General features: G+C 28.2%; 1 protein-coding gene across 1 annotated transcript in view; it reads left to right on the plus strand.

Annotated features, from left to right (window-relative positions):
* The first annotated feature begins 334 nt into the window (after positions 1-334).
* Positions 335-27,291, plus strand: part of LOC129960780 (uncharacterized) — a 46,499-nt gene continuing 19,542 nt past the window's right edge. The window contains exon 1 of the mRNA XM_056074418.1: positions 335-417. Coding sequence (XP_055930393.1) covers positions 363-417 — 55 coding nt within the window. The 5' untranslated portion in view covers positions 335-362. The remainder of the gene's footprint in view (positions 418-27,291) is intronic.

The following is a 27,291-nucleotide window of genomic DNA, read 5'->3' on the forward strand; positions in this document are numbered from 1 at the left end:
ATTGGGCAATGCATTTTTCAAACAGTCTTAGCTTTCGCCTATATTTTTGAAAATGCTCAGATGAAAAAAATTTGCGTAATCGAATCAAATATGCACATTGATATCGTGTCCACGTGTATTCCGATCCTTTCCACCCCCTAAAAAAATTCTAACATATCATACACGAATCATTTTTCAAAGCTTGTTTGCTTGCTAAACTAGGGGAGACACAGAGAGGGGGACAAACACGGACGTGAGCGAATCAGATAGTGGCCAGGTAGTGACGTCAGAAGGAACCGGCGAACGGAATCTATGAAAACTCACTACTCTTCTTGTCAGACCCCAGAAAGACAAAAGCTTTACTTATTACATTTCTATCAAAAATGTTCCTGTTATACCCGCTATGTATTCAGATCCTACTTGCAATTCTCACGAATGGTAAGAATTTTTTTTATGCCTTAAAATTTTTATTTTTTAAACCTAGTTTTTGACTTCTATAAGTTATTTGAACTTACAAAGAATTTCAAAAATAATTAATTTAAGTAGATTCCAATGGTTTTTAGAATGGGAAAAGCTAATTTAAATTTAATGAGATGTTGTCCAGAGTTTCTGAAATTACTGAAGCTCTGCGAATTTGTATTGCTTGACTTATTTTAACAGACACAGCATTAGAGTTTATTTCATTAAATTGTCTACCAAAAATGTTCCCATTATGTTTATTATAATTCAGTTCATTTTTCACGTATGAATTTTTTCATAAGACATTTTTTTTATTTTCCATTCCTTAACTCCAATATTTTGTTTGAACTGTCGATCATATAAAAATTTGTTAGCTTCAAGTAATGTTTTTAAAATGGTAAAGATTGTTTCAAATTTTAAAAGATATTATGAAATTACTAAAACTTTGTGAACTGTAAATGCTTGATTTAGAAATTTATTACATTTAATTTTTTATTAGAAATGTTCCTATAATACTTTGTATATATTTAATTTTTTCATAGTTTTTAATGAATGGTAAAAGTTTTTTAATGCTTAAAAGTAACTCTTTCAAATGCATTTTTAAAATGGAAAAGATGTTTTAAGAGATATTATGAAAAGTTTCTAAAATCACGGAAAATTCTGAATTTGTTGTAGTTAATTTATTTCAACGCATATAATTTTAGAAGTTTATATCGTTAAAGTTATAATTTCTTTTTTTTTCTCCCTTTATGCATTATTTTAAAATTGACTGTCCTAAATACTGATTAGATTTAATTTATTTAATAGAACAACTGCTTTATCTTTAAGCGAATTATTGAAAATATTCAATTATTTTCTGAAAACATTGAAATTCTTCGAATTTGCCGGATTTGATTTGTTTCAAAACACGCACCTACAGAATTCATTTCATTAAATAAAAGATTTTTTTCTGATTTATTTAAAACAATTTTTTTATGATGACGTTGTATATTTATCTTAAATAATTTTATTTGATTTATCTATGAAAACAAAAGAGAAATCGTTTAATATCGTACTAATCATCAATGATAGGCTCATTCAACATATTTCATTTTGCATTAATTCTTTTAAATTTCTTGATATTTATGTATCTTTAATTTTTTCTCTTAATCTTTTCTTAAACTTCAATAATGCATTATGTCATAAAAGAAAAATAAAATTCATTTGAAACTGTTGAATGCAATATATTTTTTCTCTAAGCTGCGAATATTTCATTAAAACTAGTAAAAGTATTTATGGAGTAGATTAAGTAACCATACTTACATCTTCACCTATATATCAGGAAATATATCAATGAAACTGAATTTACTCTTTAAGACTTTTTAGCTTAAGTTTAATGAAATTATTTCGAAATTAGGCTGACGTTATATTGAAACATTTCTTGATTAAGAATGTATCGGCCTGATTTTGAAAAAATAAATTCTTGAATTGTAAAGTTTTATACACTCCATTGGTTTTGCATTAGCTTTTTTAATACTTAAGGCAAACTAGTTTTCTTGCATTTACTACAGCATAAAATTGTTGAATATGTCATTTTGGTCTTAAAACTTGCGATTATATACAAATCTAATAAATAATTTTTAAACGCACTTTTCAAATTCAAGTAACTTTTACTATCTTTATTTGGCCACTTGTTTCCAATGTGTTCGCGAAATACAGAATCAGTGGTTATCTATTGCATTTTAAAATATTTCCTATTTTAAAGCTATAAAACTTCGTTTCACTGGTTTGAGGTTCTTTCTCTATTATTTCCGAGTGATTTGTTCTTAACATTCCAAAATGATCATAAATTAAAATTTTAATTCTAGATTGGTAATAAGCTATATTCCTATTTAATAAATTGAAACCATTTAAAAATCTTGAAAAAAATCTACAATAAAAGACAATATATATATATATTGCCGAAGAGAATACCTTTAATGAAAAATTGTCAGCACCAACATCTTTACACGTGTACATATTTTTCGAGAGATATGGATATAAACTACCAAAATTACTTTTTGGCATGATAGAAATGCTCACTTAAAGCTGAATGTTAGGTACAGATTTTGGGGAAAGATTTTAACTAATCTGGAAATGCAGTTGAAATCTATCATTTAGCCAAAAATCATACAAATTTGTTAAAAGTTTTTCTTGACACAATGCAGCATTTCCTTTAACATTTTTCATTAGACTATGGTCTATATTTATAGTTTAAGAATGAATATTTAATGAATTTTGCAGAAGTCTAAATTAAATGCTCCAGTTTTTACACTGATATGGAAATTCCAACCTTTTTTTAGGCTTATAATTTATTTGTTTCATATTTATAAAGATGGCAGATTTATCAATTTATCGCTCACTTCCTAATAATCTAGATTTTGAAAGATTGTACACTCATGTATTCTTGATGAGAATTTTCTAAATTATCGAGGAATTGATTAATATAAATAAATTTTGATTCCAACAAATGGAATACCTGATAGAGAGTATTTAAAAATTGATTGAATTTATTGATGCCTGAAAATATTTTGACACTATAAAATGTTTGCACGCAATTATTATAATATTTCAATTGAACTTCTAATTCGATTTTATCAATAAAACATTAAATCAATTTAAAATTATCATTAAAAAATTAAGTCAATTAACTTCTCTGTATCTAAATGAGAAGGTGAAAAATTGAAATTTTTGTTAAACATTTTATGCAATTTTTCGCAGTTTTTATTTTTATTAGAGGACTGTGCATTAATGATTAATATTCTTTGCTTAATCGTCAGGGAATTCAGAATAGTTATCGCTTTGTAATTGAGTCATTTTAAAGGTTACAGTTAATCTTTAAATATTAAAGAGATTTGATGCCAGTAACAGTAGCTTTCAGAAGTTGTTTTAGACTACAAGGCTGCTTGAATTTAAAGTCTTGCTTTCAACATGTATACCGCTTCAAGGCCAAATTTGGCTCTTGTGCCATTGTGTTATGTTATCAATCAAGCAAATCGTCTAAAAGTTGTATTCTATTCTATAATACATAAACAACATATCTCAATATCTACGCAGTTAATAAAGTTAATAATGTAAGATTTATTAAAGAAGGCGTATTTGTGTATCCATCTGAATCAGATATTTATACATGCTGGTGATTCAAAAGTTCTGAAGCTTTTACATTCATCCGTCTGTTAATTAATGGTTTTAAAATTTTCTACGGACTTTTAATTCACCCTGCATCTTTGCAGCTTTTTCATTTTCATAAGAGAATAAAATTTGCTATGCCAAATTGAAACATTTAGAAAATTATGAGAGTAAATGTTGATGATTAATCAATAATTTTAGACAATTCTTTTAATATATATATATATATATACTCATCTGTATATGAAAATTCCTATATTTCCTATATATGCGTCATTTTTAATGATAATTTCAGTCAGTGCAAAATAATTTAAAATATAAAAATAAAAAATAATGTTACGATCAATATCCTACAAAGAAGAAACATTTTAGTAAAGTACATCTCTGGTATATTTGTTAAATATTTCTTTAAAGCAATTTTTCGAAATGAGTTTATATTTTCCGCTTGAATCATTAAATTCAATGCTGGTCTGTGGGTTATCAATTCGAGTATCTATTCTAGCATCTAAGGAATTGTTATGATGCGGGATTGTTGTACTTTTCATTCGTGAAAGAAGAAAAATAATGACAAACATGCTTCACATAGTCTGTTGAAGAAAGGTTTAGATTTCGCTAAAGAAAGTGAAATATCAAAAGAAAATCTTCATCTTTAGTTAAAAACTAAGTACATAGAGAAAATTTACCTTAAGTAAATAATATTTTTCTTCAATATAGCCATTATACCATATTTTATTATATAAAGCATTTACTTATTATGTTTCTGAAATGTTTGAAATTTTCATCCCCACTTTTTAAATCATTTTATATATCTACATGTTCCAGATATCAAGTATGTTACATGCAGTATATGCAATTAAAACATGAAATAAGAATTTTTCTATACAAATTTGCAATATTTCCAAATCCCAGTATCTTTATAATAAATTTAACAAAGATAACTTATTAAAATTTAAAAACCAGAGAAAGTACTCCTTCCACTGCACGCAAAACGATGAATTTTGTCCTGTAATAAAAAGAATAGAGGTTTCATTTTGGCTAAATTCTTTTTATTGATTAGGTTCAAAACTTCGCATCTACATCTACATACAATTTTGGAAACAAAACCAAATGGTGAATTTCATTTAAACTGCTTGTATTGCTTTTGAATTATCATGTCAGCATACACGTAGAGAGACATGCAAACCAACAAACAAACAGAAAATCTACTTATTGAAGAATTCAGTTCAAAAGTAAACACATTTTATAATTTGAGTGTTAATATCATGTACAAAAATTCACCCACTTAGATTGTTGCGTTTTTCAGTTATTGTGTTCATGTCCACGTGAATATAAAGATGGATTGATAGTCAGCGCTTTGATGAATTTAATCCAAACTGACGCAAATTACAATTCTAGAACAAAGCGATATGCCAAATTTTTTTCCATCTAGTAGTCTGGGTTTTTATTAGGTTCACTTGCAAAAGTACCAACTGACAGACTTTCTTCAAAATTTAACAGAAGTTTTCAATTTAGGAGTTAAAACAAATTACCGAATTTTAGCCTTTTTAGTTTCTTGTATTTTTGAGCCATTGTATTCGCAAACAATCAAACGAAATTTGATTTTCTTTTCTTCAGAAATTCCTTGGAGCCCTAAAACACTGAGATTCATACAAACTTCGATGTTGAATTTTCGGACGGTTACAAATATTATCTTTTTTTTTTTTAAATTTCGTATATGAGAGAATAGTAAAGTAGAACATTATCAAGTACGTAGTTTATAACCAAATTTCTTAAGACCTTAAAATTTCAACTAATTCCTTGCAAAATAAAGTTATTACTAAGCAGTAAACAGCAAATGTTTTTGGTAAAATATTGAGTATAATCAATATCTTGAATCTCAATAGTGTTGAAATTTCACAGAAGTGTTTTAGAAAGATGATAAAGATCTTACATAATTTGATGTAACTTTTAATTTTAGAACTGTTTAAAAAATTTTTAAAGAAGGATTTATATTAACGAAAAAAATTTTTTTTATCGGTTTTGACAAAAAAAAAAAAAAAAAAACTTGTTGCCAAGAAATTTTTGAAATATCTGTTTTTAACTTTTAACACTTTTATTTAACTTAACTTGTTTTGTGTATAAACTTCGAATTTATAATCGGTTTTCTTCCCATTTTCTGATGCATACTAATTTTGAAACCCTTTTGCTAGTTTATCGATTATTTTAATTGAATTTTGTTACCATACCGTGGCTTCTTCTCTTAAAGAGTATGAGAAAAAAAAATATCAAGATTTCATAATATCAATAATAAGGAATTACAAGAAGCTAAAGATTAAAAAGTAAAAATCGACTAAAATAAAAATAAAAATTCTGTTTTCTAGTAAATTAATAAAAGTCTGTAAAAACTACTTTTATTAAATTAGTTATTTTCATAACCTGATAATTTTATTGAAGTATTTGAGAGCAAGTTCAACAAATCGTTTATTTCCCGAAAGACATTTGAGTCAAATCTTTCAGCTTTTACTACTGAGATTTAATAGCTTAAATAGAGAGTTGAAGAAATCATTATCAAGATACCCCAAGATAGTTATTACAGTTCTCTAAAAACGATTCTTTCCCCTTAAAATTAGCTTAAGAGTTGCATTTTTATTTGTCTAAAGGAAAGCATTTATTGAAAAGACATTTTCGACTGATTCAGACCGTTTTATAGTTTCTATACCACTTAATCTTCTAATGGGTTATTGAATACTCGAGTCTAATTGGTATTATTTTTTCACAGGAAAAAAATGTTTCTTCATAGCCTTCAAAGCAAGAAAGGCACAACTTGTAAAAATACCATCTTTGTTACAAAGTGGAAGAATTAAAAATTAACTCGTATTTTAATTTAATAAAATAAAATCTTTAACTGCTTTCAGAAAGATATTTGGACATCTTTTATAAATTAAAGAGGTAATATGACGGTTAATATACAAGATACATCATAGATTTAGTCTATTTTAAATGACTTGAAGCAAAAGAAGTAATAGTTAGGGGAGGGGGAGGTGATTTCTTAAGTTTGAACGGTGATCAAATGATGATGAAGACATCTTAGGAAGCACTCCCTCTCCAACTTCCCCCCAAAAGGAGTCGATTAATTAGGAAATATGTGGGAATCACAGATGATTCTTGCGACAACCTTTATGTGAACGACCACAAACTCCACATGCCTTTGGGCCATACCATTACTGGAACCACGAGAAGATCTTTGTTTATCCTGAGTTTCAAGCCTGCAACCTTTTGACCCCTGAGCTAAAACCTTACTACTTCATCAGTGGTATGCGCTTTAAAGCAAGCAACTCTATATATCAGGCTGGTTATTAAAGTTGCAGCTAATTAGAATTTCTTTTTTCACTATTATTGCAGGCACTAAATGAAGCTAGAGAATTGTGTTACACCAAAGACAAAATAGATAGACTATATGATGCCTTGAAGGCATCCAGTTAAACGTTCTGGAAAATTCTGATCATTTTCAAAAAGAAATTTAATTTTTTTTTTTTTTAAATATAAAGGATGTAGGCATTCTCTCTTAAAATACAGCGCAAAAACAACTCCAGAGTATTTCATTTGCGATTTTACTTCCAGAATATAGTCCCTCGTCAAACATTAATGGCTTCTTCTCTGAGAAAAAAAATGCGCGATACTTTATTTAAAAGGATCTAAATTCACTTTGTTTCAATTTGTTCATGTTGTAAATTATTTTTGTCAATCCTTACTTTCGATCCCAGGTGTCGGCAATACCGAAATGTAATTTTGAATAAAACATGTTTCCATGCTTTGCATTTCGGCATCTAAAGTAGCAGTTGAAGTGTCAAACTGAATTTGGTAGAAAAAAAAAGGCAGAAATTGAAACTAGAAAATAAGATAAGAAAGATTATTGGATCTTAGAACAGAAAGCCCGTGACAGAAATATTTTACTGTCATTTTTATATCGGAAACAATAAATTTTCTTATTGTTCATTGGTATCACGTAACACCAATTTTCCATCTTGGGAAGTTCAGAAAATTTGAATTTCACATATGATTGATAAGCATGAATGTTAGTTCCTTTCATCTCACTGAACATTTCGAATTATGTAGATCCTTCTTAGATCTCAAACGAAAAGGTAGATTAAGCAAATATACGATCTACGAAGAAAGTTGTGAACTATAAAGTGAGACAGCACTTTAGGATCTAGAAAACTTTCTTGTTCTTTAAAAAAGTGAGGAGATAAACTTCTACATAGTTTTCTCTATACAGTTTTTGAGTATTTTATGAAAGAATTGTATTTTACGACATATTATAATAAAGTTTCTTTTTAGGATATATGCTATTTGCCATCTTTAAAAAAAATGTGGAAATGAGAAGAAAATTCAAGTTTAGAATAATTTTAGAATTAATAGCTTTTTCAACTCAAAATAAGAGAGAATATTTAAATGTCTTATTCTAAGCAAACATGATGTCATTTAATGTAAGTTGTAGATAGTGTCCGTTTGATTAATAAAACATTCGTCAATGTCTAATTATCAAATCCATATTAGAAATAAACATTTTAATGGTTCTTCTTCAAAGGAGTTCAGTGACAAAATTTTAATACACCCAACAAAATGCGAATTTTTTTTATTGAAACATTTATAAAATCCCATTGCACCACAAAGGACCAGAAAACTAACTATTGATGATATTTAGAGATTTGCTTTACTATATGAAGCAGAGTGAAGCCTCTTTATCATACTATTAGTTAATATGTCATTTTATTATGGTATACAAGACAAATCTTTGGCAGAATTTGGTTTCGAACTTGAAATCTTACCGCCAGGCCAGGTACCAACATTTTCTTGTTATTTTCGATGCTAAAATGGTATAGTACCGCAAGCACTCCATTGAGTAACCCCTACTCTGAACTTCTAACACATCGATTTCTCTTTTTTAGAACTCCAACAAACAAACAAAAAAAAAAATGTTATATTAACCAAAGGGCTTGTTTTGTATCAGACGACTACAGACCTACAACCTTAAATGAAACAGTTATTAACCTTTTGACGGATGGGTTAGAGAACAAGAAACATATAAAAACACGGTTTTTTTTTAAAAAAACAAAAACATTTAGGATATAATATGAGGACTAGAAATGATGCATGCATGAGCAGTAGATTCAAAAGTAAATATGCTTTAAAACGTAGTAAAAACCTACTTTTCAATCAGGGAAATGATACAAGGATCCAGTGAGCTCGAAGTAATTGTAACCTCAGCAGTTGTTGAACTGGTGACTCTGGTGAACTCACAGCTTAAAGAACCGTATCCGTGACGTCAGTATACGTTGAGTGACTTGTAGAATGTAGTAGGTGCTATAATAACCTTCGTGGCTATTATCACTTTATCTGTTATTTAGCTTATTTCTGTGGCCAGATACATTTCAAAATGCATCTTGGAATGCTCATATCGCCTAATAAAAAACAAATCAAATTAAAAGAATGTAAATATGATGCATATTTATGTAGATTAAAGGAAAAGGATAAATATGGAAAGGGGACACGAAATATCACTGTTATGGAAAACGCAAAAGGTGTCAAAATTATCCTGAAACTGTTCTCTCTTTCTTATGAATTGCGTTTTCACTTTTCAGTCTTCAGTTCTGTTTACTGCCTTATAATAAGAATCTACAATCAAACGGCCCTACAATCAAAACAGGTTTTTTTAAAAAGTGAAATTAAAATTCGAGAATTGTTTTTTTTTCCCAAATTCCCCAAAAAGAAAAAAACCAAAAGAATGATTACGGTGATGGCAATTCATTTTTCATTTCTATTTCCGTCAATCACAACAAAGTGATCTAAAATATTGCAATAGACCCACTAAAGAAATTTATATTTTATCATTATATATTCTGTAATTTCAATTCAAATAAAACGAAATAATTGTTTATAGTTACTCTCTCAAGAATATTTATTACAATAAATGTGCGTTAATTATCCTATAATGTTATTCAATTATTAAAAATTTTAAATTTTTTAAGCTCTTAAATTTCAAAATTGATTTGTATTTTTGCTTTAAATTTAAAAAAATCATAATACTATATAAAAAGACAATGAAATATGTTTAAAACGTTGACCTACACTATCATATTGCATGAATAAAACGTGTAGTTTATCATATTGTCGTTTTAAAATTAAAATGCCGCAAATCAAAAACAACACTTGTAGAATTTTGATGTAACAGCTGAAACCACTTTGGAATTTTTTGATATTATACCACAGTAACATAACATGTACAACCATTTGATAACAGATTTAGCCAACCAAGTGTCTTTGTCTTTCATTAATTAATATTTTGGAAAATGTAACATAAGACATTTTGATTTAATAACGACGACATTTTGATCCAAGATTCAATAACCCGTTCTTTTGATTAGTATATATCGTTTCAAAGCAGTTCCTAGAACTACGAATTAGAGAAATTTTATCATTTATGTCGATACGTTTACATGAAATTTTCAAATCGGAAATGGAATAGAAATAGACAAAAGAAAGTTTTTTGTGATGTTTTGATGTTGGTCGATATTTATGTTTAAATAATTTGCAACGAGATATTCTTTGATAACTACGCCATAATCAAGGGCAGCATATTCTTTTTATTTTCAGGCCATTGTGAATGGAATTTAGCTTCGGAACTAAAGAACAAGTGAAAAAGATTGATGATGATGCATAACCTGAAATTTTTTGCAAGACACTTTAAACTGTTTTTCATGACTAGTTTTTTAGTGGCCTGAAAGGCGTACCAGATATCATTCAGATTTCAATAATGATTGATGTAATTTAAAAAGTAATATGTCGTGAAGTTTTTCCTATTCACTGAGAATTTCTATTAATAATAAAGCTGTATTGACAGAAATTAATGCATTTACTGATAATCTCATAGTTGGATTGCGTCAGAGAGAATATAAAGGCTGTGAGAATTGATAGAAACCCTTTTTGAATTCATTGTCAATGAAAACGCGATGGAATTTTGATATATGTTCAGATTTACACGATTAATTCGATAGTTATGAAATATAAGAATTTCTTCATTTTTACTGTTTTAATAATACTGATACTTAATTTTATAAGTGACCTGATTTTTTGCCATTTATTTAATTTTTTGAGAAATTATTCTTTTTTTATTTTAAAAATTTTTTTATTGATTTCGTTTTTATAATTTTAATTAACAGATAAAGCAAAAAAATTAAAAAGGAAATAGCCTTTGAACAACTTTTACAAAATTTGATTCCAAAAACCATCTTCTGATTTTTATTTGGAGTCTATTCTAAGAAATTTAAATTAAATTATCAAATAAAGAATTTAAAAGTTTAAAAAATTTCGCTTTTCAAAAATCACTTTTAAAATCCACTGCGTATGTATTGAAATATTCCAAACTGTTATTAGATTATTTTTCCTTCAAAGAAAATATTTGTTTTTAAGCCACCATCAATCCAAGCAATAGTGATTCAAATACCAGGTTGTTTCTAGCTGAAAATGTCCGCATTAAAAGAAAACAGTCAATAAAGAATTTTGGGAAAGAGTAAGTCTAGAAGAAAAGGGAACATAGCTCTATAATTTCTCTACTAATCAGACTTTTTAAAAAGTTTGCTTTTTATTCAGCCAGTCACTTTAGTAAGCAAGATCTTTCAATTTGGACCACTGGTAACTGATTTAGTCAAATTTACTAATAATCTGATTTTTACTCAATGCTATTAATATATTTCTCTGTGAATTGTTTTTATCCAAAGTATAGCACTGCTTATTATCTGTCGAACTCATTTGCATTATTAATCAAAGGATAGGATGTATTTAAAATGTCAGCAGTAGCAAATTACAGTATTAATATAATGAATGCCGTGTTAACAAATTAAAATAATCCGAATTAATCTTTTAACTGTTTATCATGAAATCTGGAGTGTACTGAAAATATCCACTTCTACTACTGAAAAGTCAAATGATGCTAAGCAATGTAATTCTCTCGAATCAGTTAAATGAAGAAACAATAGTTCGAGTAATGTGCCAAATATTAAAGCATTTCAGATGTTTGAGAATTAGGAGCATTTTGAAGTCATGCGAGAATTTGTGAATTGGTGGAATTTTTGGGGGTATACTAGTAAACCGAAGAAATGGCAGTTTTGAGAAACATGCCAGCTGTTGATACATTAGCAACTGAGATATTTGGAAATGAATATCATTTTTGAGGTAATACCAGCATTTGTATTATTTTTGAGATCATTCTACTAAAAGGAGGAAACGGCAGCTTTGAGAAATGTGCCAGATGATGATATACTAGCACATAAGATGTTTGAGAATAGGTACAGTCTTTGGTTTTGCACCTGAGCATTTGGGAATTAATACCATTTTTGAGGTCGTAATAAACTCGGAGGGAAAAATAAACCAGCATAACAACACAGAAATGTATTAATTTTATGTTTCCTTTGCTGGAAGAGTTGTTAAATAGAAATAAAGAATTTCAAAACGTATTAATTTTCATTATTCTGCACGATGACCTTAGCAGTGACTAGGAATTTCAGAAAAAAGACTTGTCTTCACAGTGACTACTAGATGACAATCTAAAGTTCGAAGCTGTTTTTTATAGTTTACAAGTTGATGGGAAGATCTGAAATATTACTTGGAAATCTAAATTCGTTTGATATTTCTGGAGGAGAAAACCAATGAAAATGAATCCGAAAGCATATGTGAAGACATTTTTCTGAAAACCTGTGAAGTCGGTCTCACTCAAAATAGCGTGTTTTTTAACAAACAATATTCGACTATGTGAATACTCATTTATCTACCTTTCAATTCAAAATATATAAATAAATAAAATAAACTGTAAATTTTTTTAAAGATATGCATATTTCTTTTCTAAATATTCGAATTGCCCAGGGTCCTTTATCTAATACTAAACAGGTTGTAATCCAGGAAGCCATTATGAAATTAGCTATACTGATTTTTTGTTTAATTTTTTACCAAAAATATATATATATATATATATATATATATATATATATATATATATATATATATATATATATATATATATATATATATAAATTATTGACTTGATTACTACATTTCTTATACTTAATAATGTGTAAAATGTTCATTAAGGCACGGAGTTTCATTAAATTAATTTAAATATTAAGCATATTATTATACTTTTTCATTAAATAAAAATATGTTACATAAAATTGAAAAAAATATTTCAATTTTTAGCCAATAAAATTATTCTAACATACGATTAGCGGTAGGGAAGTTGATATTTGAAATCCTACTTCGAAAAACGATCAATTTCCAAAATTGTAAGGCAGTAATCAGATAATATATTTTCTGTTTCGCCTCAGTTATATTATTTGGTAGATATTTTTATTGAATAATAAGTACTGAAATTCCTAGTTATGGAAATTATTCTATCTCAGGGCCCTAAAATGTAAGACGGCCCTGGAATTTGTTTTATTTGTTACCATGAAATAAAACAAATGGCATTGTTATTTATATGCTACATAATTTTGGCCTACATTTTCTACATCTTGCTATAATATTGTATGTGAGGAAAAAATATTTTTTTCTCTCTTTAACAAAATTCATCGCATCTACTAGATTGTCTCTGACATAATTTTCATCTCGAAAGAGAAAGTAGGTTGCTCTAGATAGGTCCATCTTATTCCACCACTCTATTAAATTTGTCTCGTTTGTCAAGCTTGTCTTCAATTTTTCTCTCATGATTGAGTTCAGTTTGTGATTAAGTCTTCAGATCACTTCTACTTGAAAAATTACACTTCTACATTGAGTATGTTTAAATGTTGAGTATGTTAACCTAATGCAGAAGTTATAGTAATTAATTAAAAATTAAACAGTCTACGTTGAGGCAAAAAATATGCTAAATACTTTCTCCTACAATTTAGATTAGATACAGAATTTCTATTTTTAATTTAAATGTCCTTATCCAAATCTTAACCATACTGATTAAATTTCATATCTATACCAAAAATTTTCTTATGTTTAGTTAGCAGTATCTCAGCATGAAGCAAAACTCACTTTACAACTTTTATTCGTTCACTTTTTTATTTTAAGAAAATGAAATCAAATACATTCAGCATGAGTCAAGATAATAATCGTACATTAAGACAAGAAAGCATATATATGAGTCAAGATAATAATCGTACATTAAGACAAGAAAACATATATATGAGTCAAGATAATAATCAATAAATAATTAATTGAGAATGAATTATCTTATAATAAGATTTTCTTGGAAAATTTATTTTATTATCGCAAATGACACCCGTAAGAGATTGTAGCAAAAAGCCTCTTTAAATATCAACCAAAATTCTGTCAGCTGTTTGTTTCATGGACGTAATTTTTTTGTGTTGTAAGTTTATCGACCCTTCTGTTAATGCTCTTTGCTTTCTGATTAGACCCTGTTTGCTTGACTGAAATTGCTGATGCTTTCTCTATTTATTCTGGGGTTGAGAGTGGCTTATTTTCATGCTTTCCCTTTTCCTCAGGGTCGGACCTCTTCCCTCAATGTATGATTTCTTCGCCTCTTTAACGTGTATCTATCTACCCTCCTTTCCCATTGGGACTGCAATACCCTTAGGGTTACCAAAGTTTTCCTAGTGGAAATGATCAGTTATATCTCTCTTGACTCACATGTCCATTTGTCACTTGTTAATAGTGCAAAATTAGTGTGGTAAGCAGAAAGCTCTTTAATATTGCAAATAGAATTCATTCTTATATTACAATACCTTCCATGTCAAGGCGGTTAGAATCTTGTTGTCTACAAGATAAATAATACCTTTTACATTTCTTTCCACTGAAGATAATATTCTCTTTTCAATGAACTTTTTTCTTGCTAAAGAAACTTCTTCTTTTTCCTTTGGAGGAAATTTAAAGAATTGGAATTTCTATTATACTTTGGCTTTGATGAACCGATGATATCCATTTTCGCTGTCCTATTTAGAATTGGAAAATTATCTTTTACTTTCTTAAAAATACTTATTTCTTTAAACTTAGAAACAAATAGTCTAAAAGTTCGTTTCATTTTTATCGACTTCGATTAAATGCATTACTCCAAAGTTGCCTGGTCTTTATATACAGGGTGCCGTATAACAATTCTGAGCACCCCTTAATTTCAGAACTGCGACAGCTACTGTCATGAAGGATGTAAAGTACAATAAAGGGCCTATGTGCTTCTCAATGAAACCACTTGCAGCACCACCTAATTGCAAAATTAAGAGTTCATATATTTATCTCAAATATTGTAGGAAGAGATACTTTTTAAAAGATGCCAGTTGCAAATAGAAGTTGATTGCAGAGCGTCAGCGATTTTACAAAAGAATACATTCGCTGCGCAGTAATATCTATCTTAGAATACATAATATGTGTATTTATTATCCAAAAATGTGTCGGCACGAATTGTAAAAGAATGAAGTAGTTGTCTGTACTTAGGCTCGTTTATCTTTCCAGCTACTATAAGTAATTTAACCAAACAAAATTAATTAAAATACAGGTTCTATCAGGCTATATTGAGAATTCCTCACCAAATATTGTTCTACCAGCCTACTAGATATCGAACTTCGACTGCATCTGTATTTGCTATCGTCAAGCGATGGGTGTTCTATTTATTGTATGCGTCATTACACGGAAAGCATGCGTCATGCGTTCACATCATGCCTACAGAGAGTGGTCGCTGGACCACTAAGTGATTCATGATAAAGTTGAACCATGAGTATCCTTTAGTAACATTTCCTACAAACAGTAGCTGGAAAGATGTTAGCCGGTGTGAATGAGCACCTTCTTCAAGATTTTCAAAGCCGACAAACTTTGGAGGTCACAGAAGGAAATCGCAACTAACCAAATGCTCTATTTATGCGTTCCGTCCTTGGCGTTTAATATGTGAAAAGCATCCTTTTTTATTAAGTGGATGATGATCTAAAACTTTGTAATTTATTTTATTCAAGGATATCTTATTTTCGAGTTAAAAAAGCTACCCGCGAATGGTAGCAATTCAAGTAACAAATGGCCATCTTATGAAATCAAGGCATCACTTTTAGCACTAAAGTTGTCGCCTTTTCGAAGTTAAGGGGATGAAGAAAAGGACATTAGGAAAGGAAAGAGCCCTCTATTTACTACATGAAAAATTACCTATTCATATTCACTTATTCCTTTTCTTGTATTTAACAGACATGCTATTTGAATGTCATTTAAGAATTTTATAGTATTATGTTTATTATCTCCTGCTAGTGTATTTAAAATTTTCTTTCTCTTCATGAGGAAAAAATATCGTAATAGTCTAATATTAATATCCACTAACAACATAAGAAACGGTATTTAGAAATAAACAAATGAAATCGTAACACGAAATATAATGAGAAAAAATTCTTTTTTGTGTCATTCTTCCACCTAATGAATCTGCAACAAGCATGCGCTGTAGCGAATACAATTTCCATTATATTAAATTTTCATGATTTCATTTATTGCATTCAGCCCACTGCTTCATTGGATATTATTAAGTAAATTATTCATTTATTTGGGAAAATTAGCTTTTTATCCATGTAAATGATTTCAGTCAGTATACATTTCGAAAAAGATTTTTGAACGGGTGATGTACTAGGTGTACAAGTACGGACAAAGTACTAGTGTCTGGAATGAATAAAACCAATTGTGTGCCACGCAATCAAAACAAATAAGACCGAAAGTATGAACGCTATAGTTTCAAACCAGACAAAATCGTATTATTGGTAAACTTGAATAGAAGAATGTGTGAATCATTTTAATTCTGCATGTGGTCGAATCTGCTATTTCCAATTTTCGTGTTTAAAAGTAAATAATTCTTATTTATATTTATATCCTCTAAAAATTCTACAGGATAAAATCTTCTTTAGGTATCTGTTAAAATGGTTTGGTATGTAGACTTTAGTTTCTCAGAACTGAAAGCTAGTAATTCAAAATCATTAGGGGGTTAGAGGTTTAATCTAAACACATGAAAGAAATAATGCTGTCGCTTAAAGATTTTAATTATTAATTGACAACATGAATGATTAGAGCTGTTTTAAAAATTCTACTGGCCAAACGTTTATATTCATCTTTAGCTTTCGCTCACTTAAAAATGTGATAAAATGACTCAAATAATAATTAAATTTGAATTATCTAGAAGGGCTGTGAAACAACAGAAAGCAATTAAATGTCTCAAAATGGTAAATTCTCGATAATAAAAAAAAATGATCAGATTTTTTTTTTTTGATAAAATTAAGTTGAGAGAGCAAAAAACAAATTTTTTCATAGATATGGACTTCCAGGTCTTTTTCATGCTTGAAATACTTACCAAATTTTGAAAAAAAAATATTTGATAGGAAATAATTATGATTTTAATAATTACAGAAGAGTTTTAGATGAAGGCACTCAATGCGAATTTGATTTTGTCCCTCTAAAATAGGACAAAATGTACCCGAAGAGATATTTTAAAGCGGTTATAAGTACCTTCGTATATATGCTTGTATTTTATGAATTTTAAACTAATTTATCTAATAGTTAGATATATTGATTTTCCGTTATCTAACGATTAAAGCACATTTAAAATTAAGAAAATGTTTTAATTTCCATAAAGAAAAAAATTTTGATAGAAACCAACCCAAAAAACCTAATTTTTTCGATTTAGAAGGCCCAGGCTTAATGCCAATGTTAAATATGATAAAAGAGACCTTATTTACGGGTTTTCCCAATATTTAGGCATTCTATCCTTTATGGGAAGCCTTGGAGACACAGATACGTTATTATGTCGTCCATTTGCCATATCATCGCATCATAGCTTATAAAATTTTGTTGTTGGTACGCATATCTCGTTCAAATTGTATATTTTGATCAGTATTTTGTTCTGATTCACTTGTAAAAGAAACTTAAAAAAAAATTGTATTAGGAAGTTTATGATCTGTTTGTATTAGGAAAATTTTGATTCACCTGAAATAGGTGCGTGATAGCAATAAAAATTATCAGATAGACAGACATTCAAAGAGGCTCTCGGATTCGTAAAAAAAATATAGATATATGTTTTCATTTTCACATTATAGCATAAAACTATTTTTCAATCAGTGTATTCATAATTTTGTTATATAATTAATAATGTCTGACTCAATATTTCATTGAATTTAAAATTACATGAGAGAAAACACCTCGATTATGGAGTCATATTATTTAAATAAAATTATCCTGACTCTCGTCTAAAATCACTGACATTTAATGCGCCTCAAATTATCTTATTATTTCTCCCTCCTTACGCATACCATAATTGTCTCGATTAAAATAATTTCTTATTAAATATTCTAAATTTTATCTTTCTTTTTCTGCGCAAAAGATTTCGTTTCCAGAGATTCTGTTTTGAGCTATTGCATGATTTACATAATTAAATAATACTTTTAAAGGAGTTAAATTGTTAAAACATTGAATAAATCAATTGACCCAAAAGATTAATTTGAGGAAGATCTGATCTTAACGACAATATATATCTCAGTATTCAATAGATAATCTACCTGAAGAATTTCCAACCCTCCATTATCTGTTGCGCTAGATCAGCCGCCTGAATACATATATCTTTTGTTGAAATTAAATACTAACTGGCGTAGGAATTTTATCGGATAGTCATCTGAGAAGCCTTTTGAATTCATCATTGAAAATGTTATTATTCCTGTCATTTGTCAAAAGACATATCTGATTAATATCAGCTGAACCGACAGGATAGGTAACGAACGACTTGACATTTTGATAATTCATTCAATAGGCTTAATGCTCAAGCCATAGAACATATATTTCTTAAATGAAATTAAATGTATTTCCATTCTTCTAAGAATTTTTTTTTCTTTTTGAATTTCTTATCTTTTAACAATTGAGCTATCGATGATCATTCAAGTTAACTGTAAGAAAACTGTCAGAGGTAAATACAACTCCACTAATGTAATAAATATATGAAAGAATTTATTATATTTGAAGAGATTAAATCTTTAGCTTCAGTAATCAACGTTTCAGGATTTTATTTCAGAGTGGTCTCATAAACCTAACACTCGTAGATAAACACACATTGCATCATCCATCAGGAATACTTCCTCTCTTAATATTTTATGCATTGATAACTTTTATATGTACTTTAATCCAAACAGAAGAAATCCTTTAGAAACTTCTATTTTTGCTTTCTTCAGTTATCACAATGAATTGTAGTAAAAAGTCATATATATCTGAAAATGGCAATTTCTCATTAGAAAAAGAAGAGCTTAACTTCTGTAATAAACTCAATTTTTTTTCCTTGTTATTCTCTTTTATCAAAAAATTTTTATATTTATTAAATTCGCTAACTTAGCTACAAAATCCATTCTCGATATAGAAAACTGAACCTTATTTGCTATTTCAGGAAAGATCTCACTTCTCAATACGCCTTCAGTATACAAGTTGCTCATATATTGATATACACATTTTTTTTTCTGTTTTATAGATGCCATTTTAAAACAAAAAAAAATAGTTTCCTCTTAGTTGTATACAGAAAATATATTTAGCTAGATAGGTAACTTAAGTTTCACATGAAGGTTTATCATTTTATATTGTAAAAATAAAGGAATTTTTTGGGCACATATGTTTATGATATTATTTTGCACTCCAAGTTAAAATGACTTGCTTACAAAAATTTTCAACCATAATACTTTACTGACAATCTTTTATACAAGACCAAAAGAGCATTTTGAAAACACGCATTTTTACAACCACAAAAAAGCATTTAATGCACGAAAGAAAGAAAGTTCCCAAATGTCATAGAACTTGCTGTTAAGAAAGTGTACTTTAGCACGAAGGCTATCAATGATTCCTTAAAGTCGTAGTTTGTAATGTTAGTTTGGTGAATGTTGTTGTAGTTACTTCGGATTTTATGACACAACGGACCAAATGTGATTGTAAATATGACTGAAGATGCAGGCAAATTGTAGAAACAGAAAGATCATAGACAGCAACATTTTAAGATAGTGAAAATTATTTCTTGCAACAAAATAAGAACTTTCTAAAACGTTGTAGAAAATGTTAAAAAGGATACTTTAACATGTATCACATATTATTGAATTCTAATATAGTTCTACAATATGTTGCATGTCATATGCACAATTCAGTTGAATGCATTAAGAATGGAGGTAAGATCTTTGAGAAACTGTAAAATATTTAGTTTATTACTTTGTTATGCATTGGGTTTAGTTCTACTTATCTGAAGGGAATTAAAAACTATATCTACATATATGCTAATTTATAGTCGAACTTTAACGGAAATAAGGCAGTTTAGTTTTACTCTTATTTTATAGGAGAAGTCTTCTTTTGATAAAATCATACATAAGAAAAAATCATAATTCTATAATTTTCTGAAAAATCTATACATTCCATAACAAATGACAGATTTGGTTTCACTAAAAGTGGCCCCAATAGAGATATATAAAGTAGACAGAACAAGTGAAAAAATTTATGATGACTATAAAAAAAGGCTCGTAAATATCATGTTTTGTTGTGCAACATATATATTTCTGTGCTTTGATGCACAATATAATATTTCCATATAAAATTATACTTTGTATAAATAATACATACATCTTTAGAATCTTAGTCGTAGCTGTGAAAGACGTTCGAAAAATTGTTTGATGATCTAACAATGTAATAAATATGAATTTTTTCATGTAATTCCTTTACTCGTTTATTTATTTTTTATTAAATATTCTAATCAGTGAATTCTTCGAAAACAAAAAATTAGCAAGCATATATTTCTGTAATAAATGCCTCTTTCAATGAATTCAACCCTTTTCCGCTATGCTTACAAAGTTTAAGATTTCAAATCCCTCTCTGCAAGATAATAAACACGACTACATGCGGGTAGATCATCAAACTTATGCAGCTGTTAGACTTTCTTTTGTATAAAGGAAAATGCGGGTTGAACCTTGGCATATTTAACGAGGTATCTGAAATATCAAGTTAGTAAAAGTTTAATTTTAATAGTAAATTTAGTAACCAGATTTGTCCATCGCATCCTACTATAATTCATTTTAAGTGTGTAGAGAATGAAGAAAAATAAAAGAAATGATAATACGACAGAATTGTGCATATCAAGATCATCTCATTTAAATTATTGCAATGAACTGCTACGCTTCTAATATTAGTTTTGCAATCAGTCTCGATTTTTTTTTCTATTCTAAAAGTGAGCAGGGAGTGAAACTTACTCAATCCGAGCTAGTCAGATTTAATAAGATAATTACGAGCTTTGTTCAGTTTTAATTTAATCATCCAAAATTCCTCCTTATTACATACTGGAGTAAATATCATGGAACAGCAATAAATTTTTAAATTATCACTTCGAAATCTAACATTTCTGTTTCGTGCAACATATTCGTATTACCAATCGTTTCTGAAAATATGTTTGCTTTATAATTAAACGCAATGTAAAACTTAGTCATCGACTTAGAATAAATAGTAACAATAAGCATTTTTTTACCTGGTAATTATCGGCTGTGCTTATTTATTTTTAATCATCCAAAAGTCTTTTTTATGATATTTTGGAGAGAGAAGAGAATTCGACGCTCTGGGTATACTTTTAATCATACTTAAAAATTAAATCAATTTTCAGCTTAGAATAAATAGCAACAACAAGAATTTGTTATGGTAATTATCGACTGGGCTTAGTTTCTTCGCAGTCATTCAAAGCTCCTCTTCATTGCAGTCTGAAATTAATAACAGTGGTGAGAGTAGCAAGGAATTAATCCATCTGTGTTTTATTTTACAAACAATTTCTTTTTTATTTTATTAAGGTAAGATACTTTCGAGGAACAAAATAAATATTTATCACAATGATTTATTAATTTTACCACCCATCAATTAATATCCATTTAAAACAAATACGTAAAATTTAGAGAACATTTCTAAGAGACAAAAAGGACATAAAATGCATTTTATACTTCATGGCAATTTTTGCAATAATTTATAAACAATATATCAAATCAGAAAGAGATATTCGACGTTTTGGGTGTACATTCAATGAAATTAAAAATCAAATTATTTTTCTGCTTAGAATAAATACAACTTAGAATAGCAACAACTAGCATATTTTTCAGTTAAATTAAGTGCATACACCTAGCCTATAATCATTATAGCTAAGCGTAAATAATCAATATTTTTTGAGCACTATTCTGATTAGATTAAATTCTGCTAGAATTGACAAAAATAATTGGTTATTTTGATATCTAGAATCTAAAATTTTCAATCTTTTGATAGGTTAATGAATGAAATATTTATGAACATTATTATATGAAAATATGACTTTTTTTCATCTGGAAATAACTGACTGATATTTTAGAGGAACTGTTGACTGATATTTGGAACATTTTGGATTATTTTAGATCCCAAAAAATTTCCCTCATTTATAGATATATCAATAAAAAACTAAAAGATCAGCAATGTTATTCTCTAATTCATCTTTTAATTTTATTTTCTCATTACTTAACTTCTGTAACTTCATACTGCTCTCAGTTTAATAAATAAACTAAAAATTAAAAACAAATTACCAAATTTAAATCATTAATGAATCCCAGTTTGTTGTCCTTTATTGTAATTTTAACCTAGTGGAAAGATTATAATGTTATTTTAATCCCCGATCCTATATAACTAAGTCTGACTTTCTTTTAAAAGAATGGTAAATTTTAAAACAGAAATTAGGATTCCAGTCCTCAGATATATGAATTATTTAATCGTATTAGCTGGTTGATTTGTCGGAAACGTACAGTACAAAATAACATTGATACGTAAGATGTATTCAGCATCTATTTCGAATATGCAAAAATTTAGAGCTTTTGAATAATTTGCTCAAAAATTAGCCGAAGTGGTGGGATCTTCGATGTAAAATTTCTTCCCAATATTTTGAAAGATCTAGAATTACTTTCTAGATATGCACTCGAAGCGGTGGTGGGTGATGAAAAATTAAGAAACTAATATTGAAAAGTTTAAAAAAAACTTTCTCATTGGAATGAGCAAAAATTTTGAAATAAAACGAAAGATATCATTTTAAGATTTTCCTTAACTTTGGATAAATCTTAACAATAAGCATTTTTTGCATTTGATATGTGTTCTTTGTCTTATTTTTACTCTAATTTTATATTTACTTATTTTTTCAATTTTATTTTTCCTATGTGAATAAACATAAGAAAACAAAAAATTACTGATGAAGCATTAATTAAAAAGAAATTCAGTTTACTATTAAAACTGTCATTTGGCAGATTTAGAATATTCAACTATTTTTAATTATTAACTAATATTTTGAACTTTTAACTATTTTTTTTCCAATAAGATTTATGGATAATGGACAAGAACCATTATTAAATGAGACTTTCAGCGGCTCGAAAATTTTATTACTTGAACCTGATTAATCCATTAACCGTTAATTTAAAACGTCAATTTCAGTAAAATTATTCTAAATTATATTAAACTCAAAATGACGCCACTTAGATTTTAAAAACTGGCCAAATGTAACTTGGGAATGTATATAGGATAAATGAAACTTAGGAATACAGATTGACTTGTTACAAAAGGCAGAAAAGAAATAATGAAATGTAATACGATTTATCGGAATTTATTTATTGGATTGGATTTATTGGAAGTAAAATGTTACTGTTCTATAAGATGCTAGACACTAACGGGTTAAGATTCGCACTCAACCGCTTGTCATTCCCAAATTTCTGTCATGTACCATTGGCGTACATAAATCTTCCTTCTACTGATTTTGGAAATAATGAATTCAAACCAAACTATACAGCTGTTAAAATTACAACGCAATAATTAAAAATTATTCAACCAACATAGCGATTCGTATAGATGAAAAACACAATGATTTAAATTAATGAAATTCGGTACTTTTGCATGCATGTAAACGTAATCGATCAAAAACACAATGATTTAAATTAATGAAATTTGGTGTGTGATCATGTAACTTGTAATTGTAATGTTGTATCAGATTTTGGTTTCAATCGGTTAAAAAAAGCCAAAATACATATCCGTTTTTCTGGCACTTGTGTATTAACATGCATCTCAGCGATTAATCATTAAAAAAAAGGAAAAACTGACAAAGATCATACGCTAATAAACTCTTTCATAGTAGCTAATATTCATCAATGACATGCAGTTAATAATACACGAGTGCCTGTTTTCTTTACTATACTACGAAGCACACAGCTCTCATACCTGAGACTTAAAAAATAATTTTATACGAGGGTGGGGAAGGACATAACACCTCTACAAGAAAGTATGAGAGAAAATTTAGGAAAAACTACTCCCACTGGTTTGAAATTTTGTTTCCTCGACGATAAAACAATTTATCAAAAACAGAAAATTCTGGATTGATAGAATTTCGAATGTGGTATCTACACCAAAATTGTAGATTTTTAATCAAATTTCAGACGAAATCAAGCGAATTTTAAACGAATTTCGGCGGAATATCTATATGTAATTCGTTCGATTATGAACACAGAAATACAAGCTAATTTTTTTAAATTTTAGAATAGAATCTTTACACCAAAATTAGATTTTTGACTCATTTTCTACTAAACTTTTCAATAGTAGACAGTCTGTCTGGTTGTCTTTCCTTCTGTATGTAAATCCGCTTACAACAGCATATCAAGCTAGATAAATGAAATTTGGTATGAGGTTTTGACGCCAATGACAACAAGGCCTCAAAATTTTATTGATACCAATATGTGCACTGAACGAGGTAAAAAAAATTTTAAAAATGCTCTATCATCTTCTCTAGATTAAGAATCTAAATAATAAATTCACTGTATTGTGTGAATATAAGTGATATTAGAAGGGAGAACCATTTGATTATTTAAATCTAAAAAAAATTTAATTCCAAATATATTTTTAAATTTGTATGTTCGTTTTGAATATGGTTCAAATGTTTTTCATGAAAAAACGTCTTTGAAAAATTTCATTTTTTCCCGTCTAGAAAAGGTTTCAGAGTTAGAAAAGTTTAAAAAATTTCTAATAATATGGAACAAACCTAAAATATTTGTTATAAATAATATTATTTATTGTCACTGATGATCTTTTATAAGAAGGGAGCCTATGAAGTAAAATCCATGGTATGCTTCACTAATACAGATTTGAGTTCAAGAACAAAGTAGAAGTATTTTACCAATTCCATATATACATTGAAACTTATATTAATCCGAAATTTTGTTCTAGAGGAAAATAACTTAAATCAATATAAAACAAATACTCAGTCATATTTCATTTCTTGAAAGTATTTACTTAACAATATCTTACTTATTATCGCATCAAAGGCTGGAATAAAGAGCAATAGTATTTAACCAATTCCACATAAACATTTGAAAGTTGTAACAAGATGAAATGTTAATTGAAAGAAAGATATCAAAATTGGAAATAAAAAAGAGACACCATGAACTTTCTTTTTGTAAAGAGATTTAAAAAAGCGAGATTTTTTTTATTTTGTTTTTAATCTCAATAAAGTACCTACATGGTGTTGAATTTAATTAAGGAACGGAAAAAGGAAGCAAGCAATGTATATTTTCTAGAAACTGAGTTCTATGTATATCATATAAGACAGCCTTATGCCTAATACCATACCATTTTTAACAGCCTTGCCACGGCCATGTTTACTTGACATAAAGATGAAATATCCGCTGCTATTCCGAAAAATGAAAGAAACCCAAAACTTTCGCATTTGGAAAAATCGAAAAAATTTGAGATATATCGAAACCAAATCTTTGCAGAGAAAAGAAAGGAAAAGATTTATAATTTGAATAGCAAATTCTATTGAGATGCGCTACGAAATGTTTCCGAGAAGAAACAGGATTTGACATTTTTACTTGAATTTCTCTTTCGTTTGTTTTTTGAATGCAACAGATGTAATATTAGATAACATAGGCATCTCATTTTGCGCTGTTTTTTTACTTTGTGTGTTTTTTTAATGCTATTTTGAAAGTGAATGAATCAAAAGAAAGGTATCATCAGTTTATTCTAAAAATATCATTTTATTATTTAGTTTTGTGTTTCAATCGCTCTAATACGCGATTCATCTTTTGATCCTGCGTTTCATTTACTGTATTGTTCCGATTTCAGCTCAGGATATTTTTTTAAAAGTTACATAGTATTGTTAACTTTATATTTTTAAATATTAAATATCAAATTATTTCCCATTTAAGAAATATCAAATAAATTTTTGACAACGTACACAACAAAGCTAATTAATAAACATAACAAAATACAAATTACAAATTATACATAACATACATAACAAAATACAAATTACTTAATCAAATGCCAAATTTCCTAAAATAAAATTTGAAAGAGTAATTACTGTTGTTTTTTTACTTTATGCCTAACCTCTCTATCATTGTTTTTAACTTTTTATAATTTATTTCTAACCTTTGGTAGTATTATTTTTTGTCTAACAATTTCCTTCCATTTAAATTTTATTGTTTTATTTTATAATAAAACATAAATCATAAATCATTAATTGTTCACATTTCATTTGAAATGATGACAAGGTTATTGAAGTCATTTCAAATTTTTATAGTATGTAGGTTGCATGAAAAATTAACTACCCACTATTTAACAGAATGTTAAATCTTCTATTTAACAGAATGTTACAATATGCCAGAGAGTACTACACGCGCTTTATCTCCAGCAAAATGCACTATGAATTTTATAATTAAACTGGCAGTGTCCGTTTGATACGTATCAAAGCATTAATTGACTTTATAGACTCAATACAAAAATAATAAATGAAGAAGATTAGGAGCTGTTGAAATACATTCAAAATAAAGAGACAATTTTTTTTAGTTAAGTATATTTAATAAAAGCATTTATTAAAAAAAACATTTTTATTAGGATACCTCAATGCAGAGAATTTATTTATTACTTTACTTTAATTATTATTTGTTTACTATTCTTAATTTATTAGTTCATTAATATAAATATTACGGAGTCTAATAATGATTATCTTCTCTAACTTATTTTCTGGTGGTGTATCCAATGATAGTTCGAAATTTAATTAAACAATTTACTGATAATTAAATTCTTAAACTATAAAAATAATGGTTTGACTTCAACAATACATAAATTTTCAAAATTTAGGAGCAAATAAACGAAAATAAAAGTGTATAATAAAACTACTTACCTCAGTGGTATCAAGTTGGTCTCTTAAAGAGCCTTTTCATGTGAGATGTGTGAATTAGGGTTTCTGTAGGCTTCGAGAGAATTGGATCCTCACGAGGGTTTATTTTTCAAGTCAAAATTTAAGAAATCGATATTCAACTTCGAGATTTTTATGAATTTCCACTTGTAAAACCTCCCTCATTTCAAAAACATCTTTACTGCAATTTTGTCTCGCAGTCACCCGAACTCAAAAATGAAAAACGCTAGATTGATGAAATTTGTATCTGGTCTTTATATCAAGATAGTAGATTTTTATCAAGTTTTGGATGCAGTCCGTCTACGGGAAGTCAGAATGCGAACCGTTTTCATGTAAGGAAATTCCAAAATTCAATATACTAGCCTGGTAAAATTTGCTTATGAACTTTTCATCAAAATTATTGTCTAACTTTGAACTAAATTCTTTAATGGGTGGACAGTCTGCTCGACTGTCTGTCCTAAGGTATGTGAACATATGTCTGCTAG

Source organism: Argiope bruennichi, chromosome X2 (assembly GCF_947563725.1).
Source record: "Argiope bruennichi chromosome X2, qqArgBrue1.1, whole genome shotgun sequence".
Taxonomy (NCBI): Eukaryota; Metazoa; Arthropoda; class Arachnida; order Araneae; family Araneidae; genus Argiope; species Argiope bruennichi.